Source organism: Serinus canaria, chromosome 10 (genome assembly GCF_022539315.1).
Source record: "Serinus canaria isolate serCan28SL12 chromosome 10, serCan2020, whole genome shotgun sequence".
NCBI lineage: Eukaryota > Metazoa > Chordata > Aves > Passeriformes > Fringillidae > Serinus > Serinus canaria.
The window spans coordinates 17,231,714-17,255,789 of record NC_066324.1 but is presented as its reverse complement, the minus strand read 5'-3'; the positions used below and the strand labels follow the sequence as shown (position 1 = coordinate 17,255,789).

Sequence of the window (24,076 nt, the reverse complement as noted above, 5' to 3'; positions counted from 1 at the left end):
TGGTGCCCCCCCAGCCCTCAGAGCCGGGCTCCCCTTGCCACCCCAGCTTGCCGTTGCCAGATGAGTTCCCAACCTTCGCCGTCTGCTCTTTGATCTGGAGGTGTTTGTTTAATGGCTCAAATACATCTGTAATTTTTTTTGTCTTCAGTTCCCCTTTCCCCAGATGTTGCTTCCTTCCAAATACATGCTTCTTCCTGCCTCTGCAAACACTTGGGGAGTCAAAGAGGAGTAGTGTCAGTGGCCGATCTGCTGCTGGCACCAGCCTGGGTCAGGACAGGAGTTGGTGCAGCAATGCCCAGGCAGATCCAGGCAACCTCCGTGTCCTGTAGTTTCTAACCACACTCTTGCCCCTGAGGGCAGCGAGGGCTTGAACAGCAAGAGCTGCAGGGCCAGGTGGATGTTCCCCATCTGCAGGCCAGTGGGATGGGATGGGATGGGATGTCCTGGCAGAACGCACGGGGAAGCGCCGCAGCATCTGTCCGCGCTCCGCTTGCCAGCGTCGTTAGTCCCTTTTACGAGCCACCAGCCCCTCTGCAGGCTGCCAGTTATTCCTGCCCGCTGCTATAAAAAGGATGGAGGAGGGAATGCGGCAGCTGGGGAGCCCGCAGTCAGCTCCGTCCTTATTAGCAGCCTCCCCACCACACAGCCCGGGGAAGGCACCGCACGCGCTTGCAGGGGATGTGAAAAATTAATTTGACGGGCTAAAAGCAGCAGAAGCAGGAAGAATCTTGGCTGTTTATTCAGCAGACCTGACAACTGGGTGATCTCCCTCCTTTCCACATGGATCCTTGGGCTAGTACCTGGGGCTCAGGAGTGTTGGGATTTCTCAGGACTGGTTAATGAGGGCTTTTTGATACACAGCAGAAGGTTATTTTTGTTGGCTTTGAGGGTCTTTTTCCTTTCTCTGCTCAGGGAAGCACCATTTTTCCACAGCTGGGTGTTGGGATGTCCTGCGAAACCATTTGGTTTCTTCCTTGCCCTTTTTGAGCAGCAGCTGGGAGGTGTATTCAGCCAATGCTGGCCAGTGCTTGGAGACCTGCAAGCGCTCAACTCTCTCTTATGGTCTTCCCCCAGATGGGTTATTCTGAGTGCCAGTGAGCAGGCAGGAGTTATTTAGGATGCAAATCTTGGCTGTGGGTTAGCCTTGTGGCCCCTGCATTGCTGATGCAGCCACTGCATCCTTTTTTTTCTCCTGTTTTAACCTCTCCTTTGCCCTCGCCAGGCTCTCGTGCTCCTTCACTCCCACCTCTGCCTCTGTATGGCTGTGGGTGGGAGAGGGCGAAGCTGCTCTGCGGCTCCTGCGCGTCTGCCTTGCCGGGTGCAGGTGCTGCCAGTCCCCTCCCCATCTGTCACATCATCTCCTTTGTGTTGTGACACTTTCCTGCTTGGAGAAGGATCAGTCTAACAGCCTGGAAGGAAGCCGGCTGTGCTGGCGGCTGCCTGTGCTCCCACTCCCACTGATGGCCATGCCTTCCCTGCCCTCCATCCCAATAGGAGCTGTCACAGGAGCAGCACAGGACGGCTGTGGAGCTGTGTGTTCACCTCCCAGAAGGGACATGGTCCGTCTGGGTGATATTTATGACAGCCTAAGGAAGGAGCAGGGAAGCCTTTGACCTTTCATCGGAGCAAGGCGCTGTTTTAATAGAAGCTGGCATTGCATCCCAGGCAGTCAGAAGCTTAATTCTCCCAGCTGGAAGCTGAGCAGAGGGAAGGTGCCAGCTCACATCCCCTCTTGGGCTTGCTGGCTGCCCTGGTCTCCTTGAAACCTGGCTCAAACCATGACAAAATGCCAGTTTGTCCTGTTGGGAAGCCAAGCCAGAGCAGTTTTCCTTGCCAGATAACAGCATGGACCTCGCCACAGTGACATCCGGATGCTTCTCTGTTGCAAATTGTTTCTAGCAGCCTGGGGATGGGAAAAAAACCCTAGCATGGCTCAATTTTTGCTGCCAGGGTCATTGTTTTTGTGGAAGGGGTAGGCACAATGTTGCATCTGGGAGCACAGTTCTCCCCAGATATGTCCCTGTGTAGTTTTAGTGCATGAAGACAAAGCTTGTTGGCCTTTCTCATGGGAGATTTCCTTGAATCCAGGCAAAGCTACCCTGAAGCATCAATTAGAAGCCTCCCTCCAACAGCCAGTGTCTGGAAGAGTGAAGAGGAGCAGAGAACATGGTGTGAGACAAGAGGCCTTGAATCACTGAGCAGAAAGAGCAAGGGACCCTGGGGCTTTGCCTTATTTTTAGCCTTTTCTTAAAGGTTACCTGTGTGGTGTGTGGTGTTTGCGAGCTGGAAGAGCAGAGAAGCTGCCCAGTGTTTTTGGGGTCCAGGAGAAGCAGGCAGGCACATGAAAAGCAACAGCCCTGGTGACAGTAGGTGGTGTTGGGGGACCAGAGCATGGAGAGAATGTGAACTTGCTGCCTTTCTCCTGCCAAAACCACCCCTGGCGTGGGGACAGGGTGGTCTGACACATTGCTGGGCTGGCTCAGCCTGCTTGGGTGGCAGTGCCTGGAAACAGCAATTGCAAGGTGGGGGCTTCTTCCCCATCCTAAGGTGGTGGGGGGAAAGTCTTCTCTGGGGTGGCCAAGGGGATGGAGGATCTCCCAGAACATCTTCCTAGCCATGTTTCAGTTTGTGGATCTATAGCATGGTGGTCTGCAAACTGACTTTGTTGAACTGGAATTGAGAAGTTTTCTTGGTTTGAAGAGAAGGTGATGGTCACTGGCTGGTTAGGAGCCATTTTCTCTGGAGAAGCACCCACTTCTTATGGCACATGGACATTTACCAGCAGATTTTGGAGCAGTGGCTGAAGTAGAACTTAGGGCAAGAACCAATCTCTGTTCTCAGCTACAGAGACAGGATGAGGCTGGCATTTAGAGGATGGGAAGATCCAAGGGAGCTGCAGGAAGGCAAGTCCTGGGGAGATGTGGCATTAGAGGAGGGACCAGTGTTGGCTGCTGGCAGAGCCTCTCTGGGAAGCTGGCTCTGGGAGCCGGGAGACTTGGATTTTTTAGACAGGAAGAAGAGGACAAGGACACTTCTCTGGGGAAGCACATCATTATGCCTAGCTTCTGGCTTCTTCACCAGGAGTTGCCCAAAATCCCATTTTCTGGTGTCCTGCTCCTCTCCCAGGTGGGAAAGCAGAGCTGGCAAGTGAAGCCCCCAAGGGCTGTGAAGGACAAGGAGAAGGCAGTGTTTTCTCCAGGTCCCACTGGATCTGCTGGGAGAGGTTTTCCCAGGTGGCCTTGGAGACCACCAACCTGGCACGTAGCAACGTGGAGCAGGTGTCCCCATCACACTGGATACCCACTGCACCATCATCCCAAACTGAGTGTTTATTGTCCCCACTCCTCCCTTTTGCCGCACCGTGGAAAAACACATCCCTGGCACATTGCTGGTTGGTTCCCCATCTCCTCCAAGCATCCTGTGGGCAGGCACAGGGATTGGTTTCCCCCCTGGTAGTAGCAGGAGAGTGCTGGATGTTAATTCTCTCCTCTCCTGGCTGAATTTCCCCCTCTCGGGTGTCTCTTGGCTGAGTCGGACACGCTTGCCCCTGGCTCCCCGGTGTCGCGCCTGCAGAGGGAGGCCAGGGCGGCTGGAAACGCCTGGCTCCTCAAGCAGGATAATTGGATGTGACAGGAACACACTAACTAGGAGACCTCGCTGCCTCCAGCTCATTTGCATTGCAAATAGCATTTAAAAATAAAGAGTGATGAGGGTTTGTTGTGTTTTTCTTTTTTCTTTAATCCCCTCTTTACAGGGAAGCTGGATGCAAAGATCCATCAGGGAGCAAAGAAGGGGTTAATGAAGCAGAAAGCCGTGGGGTGAGCGCCGGGGGAGCAGCACTGGTTCCCATGAAGGACCCAACTGCCTCTGAAGGGAGCCAGGATGGTCTTCAGCTCTGGAAAGCAGGTGCAAGATGGATCCCTGATCCCAGATTGTGTTTAGGTATTGCTTTCTCTCTTGTATTCCAAAAGTATTAAAAGAGACTTGTTTTCACCAAGACCTGGCCCAACAGCCCTGTGCTTCCAGGGAGATCCCGTGCTGCAGACAAGGGTGGGTGGGAGATGGAGCTTGACGGGGGCAGTTCAACAATCACTGACAACCACAGGAGTGGCATGGGGAGCTCTCTGGCAGCAGGCAGCCCAGCTCCATCCTGGCTCTGGCAGGATCTCCCTCTCCAAAAAGTGCCTTGAGGTGTTTTCTGCTCTGTGGGGTCAGACACGTGGAGGAGAAGGGCAAGAAGCTGAGGGGACGAGGGGGATGGTTCCCAACAGCCAGAGAGCCTGAGCCCTTCCAAGTGGGGATGGGAGGTTTGGAGTTAGAGGTGGGCTCTGTGCCTGCTCACAGGTGCTCTTCCAGACCTTTGGAATCACTGCTGAGTGCCCAACCTTACATCCTTCTGATGATTGGTACCAAAGCAGCAGCCACCCCCCCCCCCCCCCCAAGACCTGTCCCCCAGCAGCTGTGTGTAGAACAGCTTTGGAATAAGCTGAATTTTGCCTTTTTCTCTACTCCCTCACACTGAGCCTCTGCCCACATTACCCCCACATTACCATGTCCATGCTCATCATGCACTGTGTGTACTGGGCTGGGATCCCTTCGAGCTGTGGTGCTCCAGGCTCTGCCTTGCCACGGTCTAAGAGCTCCTCCTCATTACCCTGAGCCCACCCTGCTCTGGTGGGGATGGAGTGATCCCCCCAGCACTCCCACCATCCCTTTTCCTCCTCTTTCCCAGGAATGTGGGAGCTGCCAGCCCAAGTGCTTGGCACAGTCCCTGGGTGTAGGTTTTCCCAGACCTCTGCCCCATGGGGGAGGAGGAGGGTGCAAAGCCTTCATGCTGCAGCACTGGAAGTCATCCCATGCCATTTGCCTTGGGAGTTGTCTTCTGGCTCCATTTGCTGCCTGTGGGATCTCTGAGGTGCTGGAAATGCTGGGGCTGGATCCAACGCCCACCCACGTTATCCCTCAGTGGGAAAACCCTCGTGGGTGTTTCAGCTCTGAGCTGCCCACGGTTGGCACAGGAGCTGTTGTTCAATGTGGCCAAGGGTGATGGGAGTCTCCTGCTTCCTTCCTCCTCTGGCTGCATCCCCCCATCTGCTCTGTCCCTTGTGTCCCACCACTGTGGTCCAGTCAGCTATGCTGGGATTCCTGGAGACTTCCCTGCGCTTTTCTTACATGGAGATCCTACTGTCCTGGTGGATGTCCCTTGAGAGTGATGGAGAATATCTATGGTGCCAATAGGAGCAGAGCTGGAGAGGGATGGGGGGCTTGGGGAGTCATCCTGGGGTATTGATGCCTTGGGAAGAAGGAGGCAGGAGAGGCCTTCCTTGTGGGCTGTGTGGGAGAGGCAGGACACAGGGCTGGAAGTCAGCATCCAGGGAGGAGGTGCCAGGCTGGCTCCAGGTGCTGCAGCCCCAGCTCCTGCTCCTGTCCCAGGACTGCAGCCCCATCAGAGAGGACCATGACAGAGTGAGATCTTGTACCAGCTCTGTGATCCCACTAAATCCCACCTTCCCATCCTGCCTAGTGCCTGTTAAAATCCCCATCCCAAGGTACTGCTTCCCCAGATGGGTCACCCATCCCATGCCTGAGCCAGGCTTTAATATGAGCTCCATATTAAACCAGATCCATCTCCTGCATCCACCTCTGACAGTGGCTGCTGCCTTGTCACCTCCCTGTCCTTTGTCACTCACAGCTCATGTCTACCTGGTGCCTGCAGGTTTCATCCCTAAGGGTTCCACGTCCACCATCATCTGTAGGGTCCTGTGGGATCTCCAGCACCAGCAAGCAGGCTGGATCACAGGCCCTGCTCCTGGTTGTGGCAAAACATCATTGGAGCGATGCTGAGATCATTCCCAATGGAACTGCCTTGCCTGGCAGGGGTTTTATTTTCCTCCGGTGTTAGTGGCATCACAATTTTGCCAGGAAAGATGCACTGACCCATCCCTGGTTCATCCTGTGTTCCTGACTGACGCTGGTTTTTCCACCCTTGGAAGCACCATTCCTGGTCTGAGATTTGCTGAACAGCAACACCAAATGCTCATTAAACCTTTTACCCAAGCCTTGAAAATACTTCAGTAAAAAGTGACCTGGTTTTATTAATACAGGTTCTCTTGGAGCCTGCTAACATTGGCTCAGTGCTCTGTGAGAATGTTTCTCCTCATCAGGATAAGGAAGGTTTTCTCTTCTTTCTCTCTTTTGGGCTTTAAGAATTCTTATGCCTCTTTTCCTGTTGATTTAAACATCCTATGGCTCCCTCCCACTTTCCCCAGCCCCAAAAAACTGGTGAGACACCCAAACCTCTGGGCTTCTTGGCATTCTTTGCCAGGGATTTGGGTCTTTTGTTGTCCTTGTTTGGGGCACAAAGCATCAGAAGAAATTGGCATCTCCTTAGGTGCTCTCCTGCATCCACATTGTATGGTGGTACACTCAAGGAATGGTGGCACATCTTTGGGCTGCAATACTTACAGCAGACCCTGGCTGGCTGGATGGAGTTGGTGCTGCTCTCTCCCTCTGCAGGACCTGCAGATTTTTGCATATTCCTGCTCCATGCTCAGCCCTGACAGATGCCAGCTGGGATCTTGCATCCCACCTCCCATTGGCACAGCTTGCTGCACTGCTTCACCTTCCTGGTTTTGGGGTGTCATGGAGAGAGGACTGGGACATCCCCACTGAGCTGAACTGAAATTTCCTCACCAAACAGTGGGGCTGATGCTGAGGCTTTGGGAAAAGGAGCAGAGGTTTTGGATTGTCTGGGGACTAGGGTTGAGATGAGCTGGAATTTCTTCCCTGGTCCGCAGGGTGGGTGCTGACGCTTTAGGTGGGAAGCAGAGAGTTTAGGGGACATGTCACCTCAGGGCATGAGAACGGCTGGGGCCCCAGGCGCTCTTTCCGTCCAGAAGAGTGTTTGGAAAGCAAAAGGGGCAGCGTGGGGCACGATGTGGTGGATTTTGAGGTAGGTGTGGATGCCGGGGGTGGTGATGACTCCCGCCCCTGCTGTTCTGTGCTGGCTCTGGAAGCTAAAAGCGTGGCCTTGGGGGGACCGTGCCGGCCTGAGGTCTCACCAGACACCACTCAGAGCATAAAACACCCCCGAAATATTCCCCCCGCCATTTCCGAGGAGGCATTACGGCGGCTCCGGCTCCCAAGGCAGGGAACACTCCGCTCCGGGCTTTGTCTGTCGCCGGCTCCCGATGCTTCAGGCGGGGTATCCGCTCCGTGTTTTCCCGCCGCCCGGGGACGCCGCTCCATGTTCCGCCCTCCGCGTTTTGCGCCGCGTCCGCCCCGCCCCGCCCGGCGGACCCGGCGCGGCCTGCGCGGCGCGGCCTCAGCGCGTGGCGGCCCCGGCCGGCCCGGCCCGGCCCCGGCCCCGGCCCGCAGCGCCGGCCCCGGCGCGACCCACATGGAGCGCACCTAGGGCGGATACCCCAGCGACCGGGTGAGTGCGCGCCCAGCCGGGCCCGCGCCACGCCGCCCCGCCGCGGGCGGGGGGGGGGGGAGGGGGCGGTGTGTGGGGGGGGTGGCGGTTGGGGCTCCCCTCGGGCCTCGGGCATCCCCCCCCGCCTCTTCTGCACGGGCTGGGCCCGGGCCGCCGCCATGAGCCGTGACCGCCGTTACGGGGATATGTGCCCTCCCCGCTTCTTCCTTGTGACCCCCGGGAAGGCGGCTGTGCCCTCCCCCACCTCCCCGCGGCCCCCCCTCGCGACCCTTTTGGACGGGGATCTGGGTACCCCTACCCCGGGACCATTGGGAACGGGAGTTTCAGCCCCCCCCCCCGCCGTGACCCCTGAGAATGGGGCTGTGCGCCCCCCCGGACCCATGGGGAGTCTGTGTGCCCCCCCACCCCTGCGACCATTGGGGGCGAGGATATGTGCCTCCCCCTCCCTCATCGCTGGCTGTGGGGATGGAGCTCCGGAGCCTCCCCCCGGCACCACTGGGGACGAGGGTCTGTGTGCCCCTCGCTCCCCCCCGCCGGAGCACGGGGGCGGTTGCGGGTCCCTCCCGCGGCCGTTGGGAAGGAGCCCCCGCGGGTGTTGTGGCCGTTGGGGGTCGGGTCCCCCCGGGCGGTGCGAGGCCCGCCTTCGCCGTCGCGAGGGTCGCGCACGGAGTCCCGGGGTCCCCACGGCTGGCAGGGGGTGTCCCTCCCCTGCGTGGGGTCACCGCCATGCCAGGTTTTGTGGGGAGGATCGGGGCTGCGGGGGGGTGATGCGGATGGGGAGGGGGTTCTCGAGAGGATGGCGGTGTTCCTGGGCGGAGGCGAGGGTCGCCCCTCTTGACCCCCGTGCGGGGAGGGTTTGGGGGCCACAGGAGCAGAGGGACAACGCGAGCGGAGGTTCCCTGATCCTCGGCTCTTTTGTAGTGCCGGTAAGGGATTGGTTCTCCGCACAAATATCGGAAGATTGAATGTTCCCCAACGCGTTTAGCGAGTCCCTGTGAGTTTGGGGCGGGTCAAACCCCGAGAGCGGAGCCCCTCCGGGCATCACCCCCGGGGCCGGGCCCTGTGTCGGCGGCCGTGTGCCGCAGTACGAGCCGCCCTCCTTCGAGTCCTTCGAGCCCCCGTTGGCCAGCGGGGCCCATCTGGAGGTGACCCCGACGGTGACAACGTGGCCGGGTGTCCCTCGAGGGTTGGGGCGGCCGGCGGGGCAAGCGCTCCTGCCGTGCGCTCTCCCGCCCGTTGTGTACACGGGGAAGGTCACAGGTTCAGGTCTGGTCTGCGAGACTTGGCTCCCCTCCATCTCCCAGCAGCCTTCCTTTTGCCTTTCTTTCCTTTTTCCCCGCTTTCTGGGAAGGCCCTTCCCCTTGGAGGAGGCTTTATACACTCATTTTCCAAAGTGTGCTCTGAAGAGCCCCATGGGCTCTTCCCCCCTCCTCCAGAATGTCCAGAGATGCCGGTGTTGGGGCTGGCTTTTGGGCTCCATCGTGTGCAGGCAGTTCCTTGCCTGGACATCCTCAGGAAAACCTATTTCCACGCTTTGTGCGATGACTCCAGCATCAGATTATGCCGCACATTTCTAGCTCTTTGTTGGCAGTACGCGACCGCACATGCACGGCACTCAGAAAATCCAGGCAGCTGATTTTATTGATTAGCTCTTGGCCAAAAATAATTTCTGTTTTATTATTGTGAAGCTGTTTCAGTCGCAAAACACATATTCTTGCTTTTTTACACCCTTGTTCATCCAGTGAGGTTTTCCCTTCTCCTGTGAGGAGAAGGGAATGTGCGCAGCGCCGGGAGCATGGTGTCTGTGTGGTGGAAAAGGATTTAATGTTTCACCTGGACTGGCCTGGCATGGAGGGCAAGGGCTGCCTCTGGTTAGAGCCACTGGAGGAAATTAATTATCAAGCAAGTTGGAATGACCTGTAATTGAGTATGGCCAGAGCGTGGGGAGGGGGTTTTATTCCTTTCTCCAAGCCAGGCACTCCGACTTGGTCTGTGTGTTTGGTGAGTCACCATTAGGCTCAGTAGCCTCAGGGGCCAGTGTGTGTGTGCATGGATGTGTCTCTTAACATACTTGTTATCTCTCTGCTGAAAGTGGTGTGATTTTTTGAGGGGGATCCATCTGTCTGTCTGGAGCCCTGTGCTGGCTGGTAGCCCCAAATCCCTCCCTTGCCTCAGTTGCAAAGTCCCCTCGCGCTTCCTTGCACCTGGCTTGTCTTATGTCAGTGGTGATGACATCGCTTCTTCTGCCTCAAAAGCTTTTCCCCTGTAAATTGAGCTGAAAAGGTGCATTTCTGGGAAGAAAGGGCTTGCAAAGGCGGTTGAGGTGCTCTCACGTGGTGTTGGATCTACCCAACAGCTTGTGTGTGTCTTTATTTTGAATTAACAAGAAGAACAGACCAGAGTTTGCTCTGTCTGGTTTATTCTCTTGGAGAACAGGGCTGCCTTGAATCAAAAATTGCCTCCAGGTTATATTTACAGTGTATCCTTAATTGTGATTGCATAAATTAAAGAAAACCAGGAGCTGCCTGGTCTTTCTAGCACTTCCATGTGGGCATCATTCCCCAGACAAAGTCAATTTCTGTGTTGTGACTAGGCCACAACAGGTGGGACACCCACGTCTGAGGACCAAAGGCACCTATGGTGCCTGATTTAATTGGCATTTTCAGGGTGTAGGGATCTTTCTCTACATGCTTGTGGTTGGAAGAGTCTTGAGCTCGACCTTGGCTGGGCTGGGAGTGGGGATGCACCTTAGCACTGTCCCACCATGCCTCGCGCAGCACAGCTCTGTCTGGGATTAGGGCCTGTGGGCACTGATGCAATACTAGTCCCAGATGTAATGCAATAAGCCTCTTTGTCCCCTTTATCCAGAGCATTATGTAAATAAGATGGTATTTATGGTCCCAGGTATGTTGTTCCAGGGCTGTGTGACATCCTGCGTGTGCAGCGATGCCCTTTGAGCGTTGGCTTCGTTGCCAGTGTTCCTGGCCAGAGACAGGGACCTGCTGGGGGCAGGTGCTTCTGGGCAATGTGTCACATGCTGGCTCCCTACAGAGAGGAGGTGAGGCTCCAGGTGACCGTGCCAGGAGCTGGTGACAGTATCAGTGTGCTCAGTTGCTTGTAATGATGAAGACAGCGAGTGGATTGGTGCTGGAGTCTGTGGGGTGGTTGCCCACTGAGGTCATGGAGAAGTCCATGGTTATCATAGCAGGCTTCCTGCAAGATATGGACTGCTGGTTCCCCAACTTTGGGGGTGAGAGAGTCACATGTCTGTTCCTGAACCTGTGTTCCATTGCAACTGATGGTGGTTTGTGGAGATATTTTTTGGGAAGCACCAAAGTCTCTGAAGCTCCTGGAGATGGGCCAGGCTGTTTGCAGTTCTTCCATGACTCCTCTTCTGATGCTTCGTGGGCTCTCTGGGCATGGGGAGAGCTTGTAATTTTCTCTTGGGTCTTGCCTGCTTGCTAGGGAAGATCCTGCATGTGGCAGTGGGTGGAGGGATGAGGGTGCATTGCATGGGGGTGCTTGACTCCATCAGGGTTTGGAGTTGGGGTGGGGGTGTGTTGAGGAGCCCATGTGGGTGTGAAGGACCAGTAGATGAGCTGGCTTAGAGCATGCAACTGTCCTGGGAGCTCATTGGTGGCCACGTGTGGCTCCTGAATGAGAGCTTTGGCCACCCTAGCAGCAACCAGTCTGCTTTATGTCCCCATGCTGGGTTGACTTGGATGAGGAAGGGTGTTGCTTTATGTTGGGAAAGGGCAGGAAGAGAGATCCCACTGGGATATGGCTTATTTTGCCATGCAGACACGCTTTCCTGCTACCGAGGGTCGGTGCCTTGAGGTATGACATTGTGTCAGAGGAAGGAGTGAGACTGAGCTTGAACAATCTTACAGTCTTAGTAAGGAAATAAGGAATGGCTGCCTGACCAGGAAACTTGCTCTGGGATTCCAGTTGCTCTTGTGATTGATTTTTTTCTTTAAAGGAAGCCAATTCCCATCTGCATTTGGGTGAAAAATCAGTTTTTGTGATGAGTCCAAGAGGTTGTTTTGTTTTCGCTGCAGCTGAGTGTCCTTCACATGCACAAAACCCACTGACGTAGCTGCTGAGTGTCAGCTCAGATGTGGTGTGAGGGGTATGAAAGGATCCAAGTGTAGTTTTTTGTGGGTGGACAAGGATAATTTCAGGACAACCTTGATATTTTATATTGAATCATTAAATGTCCAACTTCTACAATTGCCATGTTCATGGTGTAAGAAAAGGAAAGATGATGATGTTGCTTTATGCTCCTCTTTCCCCAAGCACAGAAGGGCTTTGTGGCATGGAATTTTTCCTCTAAGCTGCTCTTGGGCCACTCATTCTTCCAGTGGCTGGGATGGTGAGACCTCTATAGTGCACCATCATGTGTGATGGGACTGTGCTGATTTAATGATAAAAAAATTGATTTTAATGGATTTGCTGAGCCCGTTTGTGCTTTGGATTGGTAGAGCATTGTTGGTTCAAGTGGGTCCAAAGGTTTGACTTGGAGTTTTCCTGGTGGTTCTCCAAGTGGATGAAGGGTGGATCAGGAGGAGTGTGCTGTGTGGCTTTAAAGGAGTGAAAAGGAGGTGTGTAATGACTTCACTGACAATAAACACTATGAATCCAGTAGGAGAGGAAGAATCTTACTCATCTCTGGGAGAATTACTTCTCCTTTCCCAAAGGTTTCGTAGCCTTGTTGAAATTTCTTCTTGTCCTGAGGATTTCTTGTTTATCTTTGAGGGGGTTTCACATCTCATCTGCACCTTCCCTCTGCATCCATTGCCACAAGTAATTCCAAGTGCGCTAGGACTCCCCAAATAAGCCCAGCCTGCTTTGATGCATGGTTTTCATTGGGTTTTATTGTATTCCTGTGCACTGGCTAATTCACAAAATTCGGCAATTTGCAATGGGTCATTAGCACGAATTAGCAACTTTCTGATGGATATCAGAGCTGTGCAAATGTGCCGTATTAATCTGAGAGATACACCTATTTATTATCCCTCCCAGGAAAAAAAAAAAGGGATTTCTCTGGCATGGTACTTGCTCTGCTTGCATTTGTCCCTGTCTGCATCTGCCTTCCCTCCTCCTTTACTTCACAGTCTGGTTGTTTTTTTCCCAAAGTGTTCCCAGGCTGATGATGTGACAGGAAGAGGGATTACAGCCGCACGCACTGGCCTTGCTACAAAGGGAGCCTCAGCTTTGGGAGCCAAGGTGCCCTAATTGGTTATCGAATGAAGGGAATTAAAGGCATTAATAGGTGAAGTGGCAGCTCCTTCGGTTTTGGAGCAGTGGAGAGATGTTCATCGTCTTCTGAAGGCTGGGAAACAGCCAAGACTGGCTGCATGCTCTGCTCCTAAAAGGAAGGATAAAGGAAATAAAGCCCAGAAGCTCTCCCTTCCCTGGGAGCAAGGAAACCAGTGGCTGTCTGTCATCTCTGACCAATGCTGTGCCCTTCTCCTGTTGAAGCAGGGCTGTGGCTGTGAGATCACTCACAGTGCTCTTCCTTTGGATGAGAAGATGGAAAGGAGATGTTGCCTTTGGTGCAGAGTGGCAGTGCAGCCAATGGTTTGCTGTTTCTGCTGTGCCTTTGTGGAAGTTGATCCTTGTTGGATACCTGCATCTCTGTGACCATGAGAACCCAGTTTGGGACATTGTCCAGCAATGGGCCTGGGGGACAGCAGGGTGACCAGGAGTAAGATGAGGAGCCACGCTGCCTCTGGAGCCCTGTAAGGAAGGGGAGCAAATGGCTGGTTCAGCCCTGCTCCCACAACACCCTGAGCTCGGGATGCTGCCAGCACCTGGGTGTCTTCCTGCATCCCTGCTGACAGTGTTGAGTGAGCAGGGGAAAAGGGCAAGCTCCCTCTTCTGGCACTTATTCCTGTGGTTACTTATGCCCATTGGTTGTCTTCGGTCTTTGCCAGATCTTCTTTCCTCCCATCTCTGTGACTGATGCTTTGAGGATCTTTCCTGGTCACATCCGACTTGCTGCTTCCTCTCACTGCTGGCAATCTTCCAGCCTGCATGGAGTGCTGAAGTTTGGGAACCTCTTGGGTTATTTTTATGTGCCCTCTACCCCCTTCTAGGCTGTGCAAAAGGGCAGGCCACCAGTTCAGATACCTTTAAGCCTCTCATAAATCAGTTCACTTCTGTGTTGGGGTTAGCAAGGATGTAACTGCACTGGTTTTAAATCCACCCGACTCTTCTACTTTCCCAGTCGAAACCAGCTCTGTTCAAGGGGCAGTCATTCCCCAGGTTTATCACTATGGGAAGCATTGCAGTGCCAAGCAGATTGGCTCAGATGTCTCATTTTGAGTGTTTAATGTTATTTTTGGCACCAGCCAGCAGCGACATGGCTGGCTGGGCTCAACAAGAATGGCCTTTGTGGTGGTAGAGGAACATCAGGGCCGTGTCTGGTGCTGCCGGAGTGCGCTGGTTTGTCTGGGGTACACTCACCCAAAGGGCTGCTGTGTTAATGCTGGCTGGTTATTGCTCATGGTGTTGCTTTACTTGTGCTGCTGTGTAGCTGCCAGTGGTCTGTGTGTCAGCCTTCAACAGCCAAACCCTGTGGCGCCGCTACTCTGCTCCTCTGGCACTGCCAGTGCCTGCCGGGCACCTGCTGGGTGCCAGTGATGCCATGCCACCCACAGGGTGGCACATGAGGATCCTGGGGCAAGCAGAGGATGCAGATTTTGGGTGAAGATGGGGCTGTGTTTCTGATTCTTGTTAAACCAACATGTGCAGGTCTGGGCATGGCAGTTACACAGGGGTGTCTTCCAGCATGCAGACACAAGAGTGAGGGCTGTCCAACCCAGTCCTTGTTGGGCAGCCCTCATTCATGGTAGATCTGAGAGCTGAGCTTGCAGGAAGGAAGCTGCTATGTTCTTTTACCTACTGAATACTTTTTCTCCCATACTTGTGGATTTTTCAGTTCCTCTTTCTTTATACAGCAGAAAGTTTAGACACTGGGCACCAGTTTGCATTTGTGGATTTGGGATCTCTTGGAAAAATATTGGCCATATTCAGCTGCCTGAGATTTTAGAGTCTGCAAGGTCATGCTTGCTGGAAGATGTCTATGCTGGCATTTTTGGATGAACAGGCTGTGATCCAGAGCCTGAGCCTTGCTACTCCCTGCTCATCTCCATGGCAAAGGCTCGGGAAGAGGATGTGGCTCACTCAGGAAGGACCCTGCTGTCAGAGCTGTAACAAAGCACTGGCATGATGACTCTTGTCTGCTCATGCTGTGCTTGATGCTCCTCCAGTCCATGCCACTGTGTTATCCTAGCACCATGGCCTTTCCTGCAAACATGGCTCCTGCCTGGCAGGAGGTCAGTCAGCCCTGTGCAGGGGGGCTGTGTGTGCAGGAACATTGCTGGACTTAAGGGCACCTACAGTGAGGAGCCATATGAAGAAGTCAAGGGGCAACAGATAAAAATTGTAATGAGAGAGGTTTCATCTCAACATAAGAAAGAAACTTTTTATAGCCTCTCCTGGCAGCAATCCCCTCCAGGACACAGTAAGGGTCCATGCTGGTGGAGGTTTTCAAGATGTGACTGGACAGGGTGGTGGGTAATCTCACCTGATCTACTTTTTTCTCAAAAGGTTGTAGCAGGTGATGTTTCAAGGCCCTTCCAACGTGTTCTGCTCTGTGGTTCTATGACCTGAGTCATGTAGACACATATGTTCAAGCTTGTGTGTAACAGTGGCCCTTGCTAGGCTTCCCAGAGGAGAAGTGACTCCAACAGTGCAATTTGGAACAGAGTGAGCAGATGTTCTGAGAAGGTGCTGTTTGCCAGCCATCCTTCACAGGAACGGAATGGAGGGTTTGGTGTAGGTATCAATGTGCCTCCTGCTTGACCTGAGAACCATGTGCTGAGGACCATGGGATGGTTCCCTTGCTGATAATTTTCTTGAAATGTGAAACTCTTGGACTTCCTTGTGAGTTGGTGGAAGAAATGTGAGCTGTGTTTTATTCAGAAGTACATACAGAAGTGATACCTTGAAAAAAATGCACGAGTTGGGAGACATCAAAATCAAATAATTGTAAATCTGACCTGCAGAATCTCACAGCATGAACAGACAAAAAATTTGGACTTTGGTGATGACACTTGCAAAACTGGTGGGAGGATTAAATAAGTACTTGTTCCAGTTTTCCCCCTTTCAATGATATAAAGGAAAGCCTGAAACTCTTGGTTCTCTTTGTGTTCCCCCTTTTTGTGTGCCTCATGTGTCAGGGCTGTGTATAGCCCATTGGGAATTGAGGGAAGTGAGAGGTTCTCAAGAGGGTGTCTTTGCTAGTCAGACATGTTCAAGAACCCTGGGTTTTTCCACCCTACATTGATTGATCCTCACTGTATTGAGATTATAGAAGTGTCAATAAGAAGCAAATGCTAGGTTTTAGCTATTCTGGTATTTTCTTCAAGCACTCTGGCACTGTGTGTCTATCTTTTGTATTGACAGCTTTGTTGGATGTTGACATGTGCTGCAATTTTGTGGAGTTTTGCTAGAAAAGTCATGTTTTAAGGTTATGAGTGAATGGGAGTGGGTGTGAAGTTGAATTTTCATCACAGGAACATCTTTTGCCTGATGATTAATGTGGAAGTTGAGGCCTGAGTGTGTATTTGGGAGCAGGTAGGTGTTGTGGCTGTTAAGCCTCTGGAGTTTTGCTTCAGGTAGGGTGATTGCCTGGCTGCCCTGCAAAGTGGTCTCTGCTCACCTCTCCACTTTCCTCCATCTCCAGCCTCTTCCAGTGACCTTGTATGTCCTGCTTTTGTCATGCCTGTACTGAAGTATTTCAAGCTTTTCTCAAGAATGCCAACAAATGACTCATCTCTTGAGTGCTGCCCTGTCTCAGGTTCATCTCCAGTGTCAAGGCTCAGCCTTCTGAAACTTGGGAGTCGTGGCCTAAGTTTGTTGTGTCTCTCTCAGCGCTCTGGCTGCAGTGCATGCTGGAAGATGTAGTCTTGGTGGGGTGCACCTCCATATTAAAAAAAGAAGGGTGGCTCCATTTTATTCAAATTGGGTTCAGCCTTCTCCCTCCTGGCAGCTTGCTGACACTGTACCTCAGCTCTGAGAGCCACTGAAGTTCTGCGGGCGCCTTGTGTGAGTGCAGAGGCGGGAGCACAACTCCTCCATTCAAAATCTTGCTTAATTCCACATTGAACAGCCTGTTTTGAAGCTCTGCGCCTTGGCGTGTTTTGCAACAGCTCGGACTCCCGCAGGGCGCAGGCGGTGGAGGGATCCTGCCCCCGATGGGTGGCAGTTCTGGAGGGTGTCATGGCAAATCTCCTTTGTCTGCTACAGCCTGACTGATGTCTGGGGGAGAGTGAACCCTCCTCCCCTGCGTGATTTCTTGAGCTGAAAGCAGCAAGTGAGTGAGGAAGCTCCTTTGTGCAGATTTCTCCGTCTCCTCTTGTTCGTGCCAGCTGGCTCGCGTTCAACATTTCTCTTTTTTTCTCTCTCTCTTTTTTTCTCTCCTCTCTCCCCCAGCTCTAGAGAGAGGGGGCGGGGAGAAAGGGAACATCTTAAAAAGAAATCTGCAGAAAAGACATGGGAGTTACTTAACAAAAATCCAACCCAAACAAGCCCAGCTGGGGGATTACAGGCACGGTGGTAGGAGCTGAGTGGGGAGTGAGTGCAGCAGCATGGGGAAGGCAGTGTATCGCCCCCCCCCCCCCCCCCCACTGCCCCGAGTTTCTTTAGTCGTAAAAGGAAACAAAAAGGGATCTCATGCAGAGGCAGTGGATGGGGAGAGCAGCCGACTGGCTGCCAGCAGCTGGAGGAAGGGCCTCGGCAGTGCAGCCCCTGGTGCTGCTGCCTCAGCTGGGGGCTTGTGGGGAGCCCTTTGGGGGTTTGGCAAGCTGGGGGGGGGCAGCATCCCTTCTATGCCACTGCCTTCGGCTCTTTAGGGAGGGCACAGAGGGCTCTGCTCTCCCGGGTCGCTGCTGGCCAGAGCAGCCATCTCACCAAACCTTCTGCTCCCTGCCTTGTGCCCGCTGGAGGAAATGCTGCATCCTGCAGATTTTTCTCCCCCCTTCCCTGTCCTCTTTGCCGCTCCTTCTTGTGGGCATTCCTGAAAGTTAATCAGGGTGAAAATTGCAGTCAGTCATGTCTGGAAGCCACCAGAGGCTAATCCTGGAGCGCTGCAGGCTGGAGCACATGGCTATGAGACAGTCTCCCTATGTGTGGGCTGGCTGCTGCCAGGAGAAGAGCTTTCTCCTACATCTTGTCGCCCTTGGGCGGTCAATCCTTCCCAGCTTTGGTCTCCTGGCCTCCAGCAACCAGCAGAGAAAGCCGGAGTGGCGCGGGTTCGGCAGGTTCTGAGCATCCTGCGCTGGTTTTAGCACATAAAGCCAGGGGCTGGCGCAGTTTCCTTGCTGCCTTTTGGAAGTGGAGCTGTTCTGGTGGAAGAGCTGTCTCTAGGTGTGTGTGCAGCCCTGAAAGTGAACTTTCAGGTTTGTGTCTGAATAGGGTTTGGCTCTGTCCCAGCCTGTAGATGTGGATTATAGAGGTCTCAGCACCTAATGGAGCTGAATTATTCATGTCTGGTGCTGTGTGTGTGCAGCATTCCCAAGCAGAAAGCTGTCTCCTTGTAGGATCTGCGCTCCAGGACTGCTCTTAAAACGCTTTGTTGGCAGGTCTCCAGGCCAACAAGTGAGCACATGCTTTTCATGTTGTGCGGGGATCAATCCTGCGATGGCAGGAGGTAAGGGGAAGGACACGTTTACAGCTGAATCAATCTCCTCACTCTGTTTTCTGAGAGGCTGTGATTTGTGGCAGCGTTACTCCCCCGGCAAGAGAGTGGGAAGGATCTGGATACCACCCGGTGCTTCTCCAGCTTGGGCAAAGGAGGCAGTGGGAAAGGCACCTCTGGGGTGTGGTAGCCAGGGGCTCCTATGCACCCAAAATAATGATGGTGTGTCAGGTTGGGGTCCCTGCGGGTCTGGCTTGGGAGAGGGACTCCAGATGCTCCTCTGGCTGCAGAGTCTGAGCCTCCAGTCTCCAATAGTGGAGTAGAGGAATGGGGAACTGGGATGGGAGTTTTGGGGAGGGAAAAAGCTGTAGAAAATGCTTTAGAACCACATGCAATAGAGCATATTCAGGAGATCCCCCCCGCAGATCACATTCCAGGGTCCCAGTCTCCAGCTCTGTTCTGGAAAGGGCTGATCCCTGCTCCAGTCCCTCTTCCTGTGGTGGCATGTCTTGAGTTCTTTGCTTCACTCTCGTCACAACGTGCCTTTACCCTGCTCTTGCCAATCCAGCATGTTCCTGTCCGTCCTGTTTGTGGTTCCCTTCTGTCTGCCTTAGCAGAGCTTGGGCTCCCTCGGCACCTCCTCTGCAGGGTGAGGGTTTTTGCTCCTCTTGTTTTCTACTCCTTTGATTGTTCCTGGCTCTCCAATTGCCAGGGACCCAGCGGACTTCTGGGCTCCTTCTTCCTTTTGTTGTGGTAGGAATTGGCAAAAGCTGCTGCTGTTTGCAGAGTTTCAGACCCAAGTCCCGCTCATCTGCTGTGCTTATTCCACATGTATAAATAATACTTATGGAGATGTGTGTGCGTGTGTATGTGCACGTTTGGAGCAGCAAGGTGAATTCCGTGGTGGGAGTGGAGAGCTGGCCAAGCTGGCATTGTGCAGGTGTTGCATGGAGCAGGTGATGCTACACATGTTGCAGTACAACCCTGAGGATTGTCTGTTGTTTTCCTGTCACTGCAAGGTCAGATCCTTGTCTGCTTTTCCCGCTGACCTGAGCTCACCGTGGCTCTTTGTCTGCTCCAGCTTTGGGTCGGCAACTCTTGGATTTGGAGACTGAATTTCATCCTCTGCTTTCTTCTCCTGTGGGTTTTTCCTGCTCTTCAGTGGTCATCGGTTGAGACCAGTGGTTCACTGATTCATTTGGATTGTTCCTGGATTCCATGCCTCAGTTTAGGGCTGGGAAGGGACTGGTATCAGCCAAAAATCTGGTTCATCCAGCTCGTTACTGGCTTTGCCCACCTGCACAGAGGAAATTGCCTTGGATCCATGGCACGAAGAGTGTCATGCAGGGGTGAGGTGATAGCTGCCAATTGCTGGCCGCATTGGTGATTTGGAGAGAGGCTCTGGAGAGACAGGTTGATGGGATTGGACACACCAGCTTGGAACTGGGGAGCAGGTGCTGGAGTAGGAGGAGGAGGAGGCAGCCATAGAAACACGCAGGTCAGCTTTGGGAAGCTGTTAGCGACTCTGGTGCACAAAGTGATCTCCTGATTCGGCACTTTCCCTGCCGCTGAAATGAGAGGTCAGTGCTTTTCATTTCCAGCTTGCACGCAAGCCCCCCAGCTCCTGGGGTTAAAAATCTCCGTAATGACCTGTCAGAGAGCGGATTATTAGCTGTACAGAGCTGAGGATGCTGTGGGGAGCAGATGGAAAATGGTCTGGCTGCGGCAGCCTGGCTGATGAAAGAATCCCTGGCATTTTTACAGTGTTTGCGTCTCTGGAAACGCACCATGAAGCTGCTTTCCAGGCTCCTGCCTGCTGGGGTTTGAAGAAATTTGTGTGTGTGTGGTGTGGGTTTTTTTTGGATTTTTTTTTTCTTTTGACTTCTTATTTCTTTATAAGTCACCTGTTTTTGAAGTGTCACTTGTAAATTGTACCAGGAGCAGGCAGGCCTGGAGCTTGGCGAGGAAGGGGAGGACAGTGCTGCTGGGGAGAAGTCTCATCCAAATGGGTGGTCAAGGATTTCTTAAGTATTCTGGAGAGCAGGTGGCCTTGCTGGGCGGTGCTGGGAAGAAGCTGTTACATGTGTTAATTATGTCTCGTCAGGGTAATTGCCATGACTCGGGTGCTGTGTCAGGTTGAGTGTGGGTGTCTTTTTTGTTTCTCTCCCTGGGGGCGAGGCTGGGAAGCAGGGAGGTGATATTTTGGGCTCACTGGGGTCAGCTGTGGTGTGGGCAGGTAGGGCTGAGTCCCCTCTTCCCATTTAAGACTGGCTACTTATACAATTGCATCTCTGTTTCCCATTGGAAGCTTATCGTGGCCAGAGGCAATGGTGGTAAATGCTCCAAATCTGGGTACTGTGTTCTCTGCCCAGAGGTGTGGGATGGGGACCCTTATGCTTCCCACTGCAATTTGGCCTTTGGTGATTGCTCAGACACGTCCCAAGTGTCACAGGCACTCTGAAAGCCTGGGATTTATTTCCCACCAAGGCACTTGACTTCCCTGGTGAGCAGCTCTTGTCCCTCGCAGCGAGGCTGGCGTGGAGAGCAGCCCTCCCTCTGGGTGGCATTGGCAGGAGAGGAATCAATCCTCCCTCCCAGGGGCAGCGCTCGATAATTCAGAGGGAAATGGTGAGCGGGGAAATGTGTGAGTAATGTCTTGTTGGAGCCGAGAGCCGTGACCTGCCAGGGCTGGTATTGATCGAGGACCGGTGCCAGATGGCCGCTGCTGCGGGGGTGGCTGTGGAGCAGCCCCAGCCCAGGGGGTGGCAGAAGGATGCAGTGAGGGGGATTTGGGAGGTTGGGGGTTTCACACTGCCCAGATCACCCCTGCCTGTAGGTGTGCCTGTCCATGGCTCTTCATGTGTAACCCTGTTCTCTTTGCTCTCCCTTCTAGCAGCGATGCCGTCACCTGGGCAGACCCGGACCACTGGAAGCCCCCCAAGGACGTAGGTGACCCCCAGGGCGTAGAGGCAGGGAAGAGCCTTGAATCGTGAGGGGCTGTTAACTCTAAGATGTCCTTGAGCAGCGGAGCTTCCGGAGGGAAAGGAATTGATGCGAACCCGGTTGAGACGTATGACAGTGGGGATGAGTGGGACATTGGTGTAGGGAATCTCATCATTGACCTGGACGCTGATTTGGAGAAGGATCAGCAGAAATTGGAAATGTCGGGCTCCAAGGAAGTGGGGCTCCCGGCACCCAACGCAGTGGCAACACTACCGGATAACATCAAGTTTGTGAGCCCAGTGCCAGGCCCGCAAGGCAAGGAGGGCAAATCAAAGTCAAAAAGGAGCAAGACTGGTAAGGACAGTGGGAAGCCGACCCCAGGGTCCTCCCTGTTCACTCCCAGTGAGGGAGCTGGTGGCAAGAAGGAAGTTCAAGGACGCTCTGGGGATGGTGCGAATTCGGGTGGTTTGGTGCCCACCGTTGCCCCGAAGAGCTCGGAGAAGTCAGCCAAGGCGTCTCGCAGTGTGGCTGGCTCCAAGAAGGAGAAGGAGGGCGGCTCATCGAAAAGCAAGAAGGAAAGGAGTGAGGGTGCAGGGACTGCGGCAGAGAAGGAGCCCAGCGTGCTGCAGCCCCTGGCCCTGGCAGTGAGGGTGGGACAGTATGACGGGGGCCAGGGGACAGAGCCTGCTGCTGCTGAGCAGCTTGGGAGTATAGCTATTGACACGGGAGCTGCGCTCAATCCCTTGGGAGTAAAGTCGGAGCTGGAGGATGGAGAAAGTGAGTGCCGGCAGCTGAAAAAGGTGAAGTCAGAAAAGGTAAGAAAGATGTTGGGGCATGGGTGCCATTGCTGCTGCTTACGTGGCATTGCTGTGACATGGTGTTGTGGGTGACAAAGGGGTGGGACTGTGTGTCTTGTACTGCTGGGGCCAGCACTGACATGTGGCTGGTGCCTCCTGGTTTTGGCATGAGTGTGGTTTGGCCATGTGATGTGCTGGTGTTTGGACACAGCAGTGGAATGACAATGGTCAAGCTTGGCTTCTGGGAACCATGTGTGAGCACATCACCTACAAACTGTGTTTTCTGTGCCATTCTGCTGAGATTTGGTTTTCCTCAGTGCTTTGGCTGTGTGGAATAGGTCCAGGCCTCTCTGGCCTCTGTCACGCTGAAGTCAAGGTGATGTCCTCGTGCTTTGTCTGCTACATATCCCAAGGGGACACAAAGAGTGTGTGCTGTGCTCTGTGTCATGCTGGCTTCACCTTGTGTGTCAAGGTTTCCTGCAGCTCCCAAAGGAATGTATTTCTCTCCAGTTGCATCATGTGCAGAGAAGGATCCCTTAACACGTTAGTGGATGTGGGATCTGCATGGGCATGTGGGTGAGCACAAGGAGCAGGGCTGACAGGAGTCACCGCCTCGTTCCCAGGTCTGTCAATGGTACATGGGTTCTGTCCCACTTGTGGTGGTTATCCAGGGCTGGTGGGTGGCTGTGGGTGATGTTTGACGTGTCACTCCTCTACTAACACGTGGCAGTGATGCTGAGCTGGCCAAGCTGCTCTTCCAGAGCCTGTCTGTCTGGGTGGTGCTGGGCTCTGGGTGGCTACTCTGTGTCTGGATGTGGCCACTTTTCAGGACTCTTCTCTGGTTTCTGAGGAATCAGAGTGGCTGATGTGATTTCTGGTTCAGATGGGGAAAGCTTTAAGCATGTGGAGGTCTATGCTTTCCTCTGTTCCAGCTGCACACGGGGTATGGCTGGTGTGTGCCTGTGAAGCTGTGTGTATGTCACACACAGGGTGAGCATCACAAGTTTGTGTGTTTGGGTCGGATTGGCCCTATTGCCATCAACGTGTGCCGGGGTGTCAGGACAGTGGCTGGGGAGTATGAAAAGCATTGTCACCATGTTTGCAGCCAGAGGTTCCCTGGGAGGATTTCTGCTTTGGCATGGGGATCACAATGTGGGCACTGGGATGGGTGGGGAAGGCACAGTGGCATCCTGGGGCAGGTGATTAAAGCCTGTAAAATTCAGGAGCGGTGTGGAGACATCTTGTTCCTTTGTTCTGGCAGTGGAACCAAAGTGGATGAAACCAGGAAGAGCAGCAGATGCTCTTTTGCATGATGGACTGGAATGCTACTGCTAAAAGCTGTGGATGCTGAAAGTCCACCTGTGATTTGGGGCACCTGAGTGGGTTTGTGGAAGAGAAACTCATCAGGGGTGGTGTACAGGGCAATGTGTTTTGGCTTGGGAAAAGCTTGAGGAGGACAGAAGCTTGGGAATTGGTTTGGGAAATACCTCAACATGCTTGGCTGTTGTGTTCCCTCATAGCCATCTGTGCTGGCTGCTGTGACAGCCAACACTGGAGCTGGCTGGACCTTGGGTCATACCCTGCACGGCTTTGCTGTGTTCTTACAATTAAAGATTTTTTTCTTCCTCTGATACTGCTGCAGAAACTCTTTGCAGTTGGAAATACGAATGTGATGTGTGGTGTTGATGGACAAGAAGCTCCACACACCCCAGTCATGTGTGCTGGCACCTGGAAACCCCTCAGTGTCCTGGGCTCGTTCCCACTGTGTGAGCAGCATGGGAGATGGGGGGGATTTTGCCTCTCTGCCCTGCTCAGGTGAGATTGCACCTGCAGACCTGCCTTCAGCTGTGGCATCCCAGCATGAGAAGAACGTGGAACCGCTGGAGTGAGTCCACAGGAGGCCATGGAGATGCTCTGAGGGCTGGAGCCCCTCTGCTCTGGAGCCAGGCTGGGAGAGCTGAGGGTGTTCACCTGGAGAAGAGAAGGCTCCAGTGAGACTCAGAGCCCCTTCCAGTGCCTAAATGGTCTCCAGGAGAGCTGGAGAGGGACTTTGATCAAGGAGTGCCAGGACATGGGGCACTGGCTTCCCACTTGCAGAAGACAGGGCTAGATGGGATATTGGGAAGAAACACTTTCCTGTGAGGGTGGTGAGGCCCTGGCACAGGTTTCTCTTGAGAAGCTGTTGTTGCCCCATCC

General features: G+C 53.7%; 2 protein-coding genes across 5 annotated transcripts in view; both read left to right on the top strand.

The window, feature by feature from the left end:
- TRIP4 (thyroid hormone receptor interactor 4) overlaps positions 1 to 21,162 on the top strand; it is a 46,643-nt gene extending 25,481 nt beyond the window's left edge. Inside the window, exons 13-14 of one of the 2 annotated variants that reach the window (XR_007778469.1) lie at positions 3,755 to 3,942; positions 21,034 to 21,162. Coding sequence is in view for 1 of the 2 variants with exons in the window: in XM_009089792.4 (XP_009088040.2) it covers positions 3,755 to 3,822 (68 nt within the window). In the remaining variant the exon portion in view is untranslated. Of the gene's footprint in view, positions 1 to 3,754; positions 4,000 to 21,033 lie in introns of those variants that run through there. The other variant, XM_009089792.4, reaches the window with a different exon arrangement.
- The window catches only part of ZNF609 (zinc finger protein 609), a 55,698-nt gene continuing 52,773 nt past the window's right edge, over positions 21,152 to 24,076 (top strand). For all 3 annotated transcript variants that reach the window (XM_018913688.3, XM_009089790.4, XM_018913687.3), the window contains exon 1: positions 21,152 to 21,898. In XM_018913688.3, coding sequence (XP_018769233.1) covers positions 21,152 to 21,898 — 747 coding nt within the window. The remainder of the gene's footprint in view (positions 21,899 to 24,076) is intronic.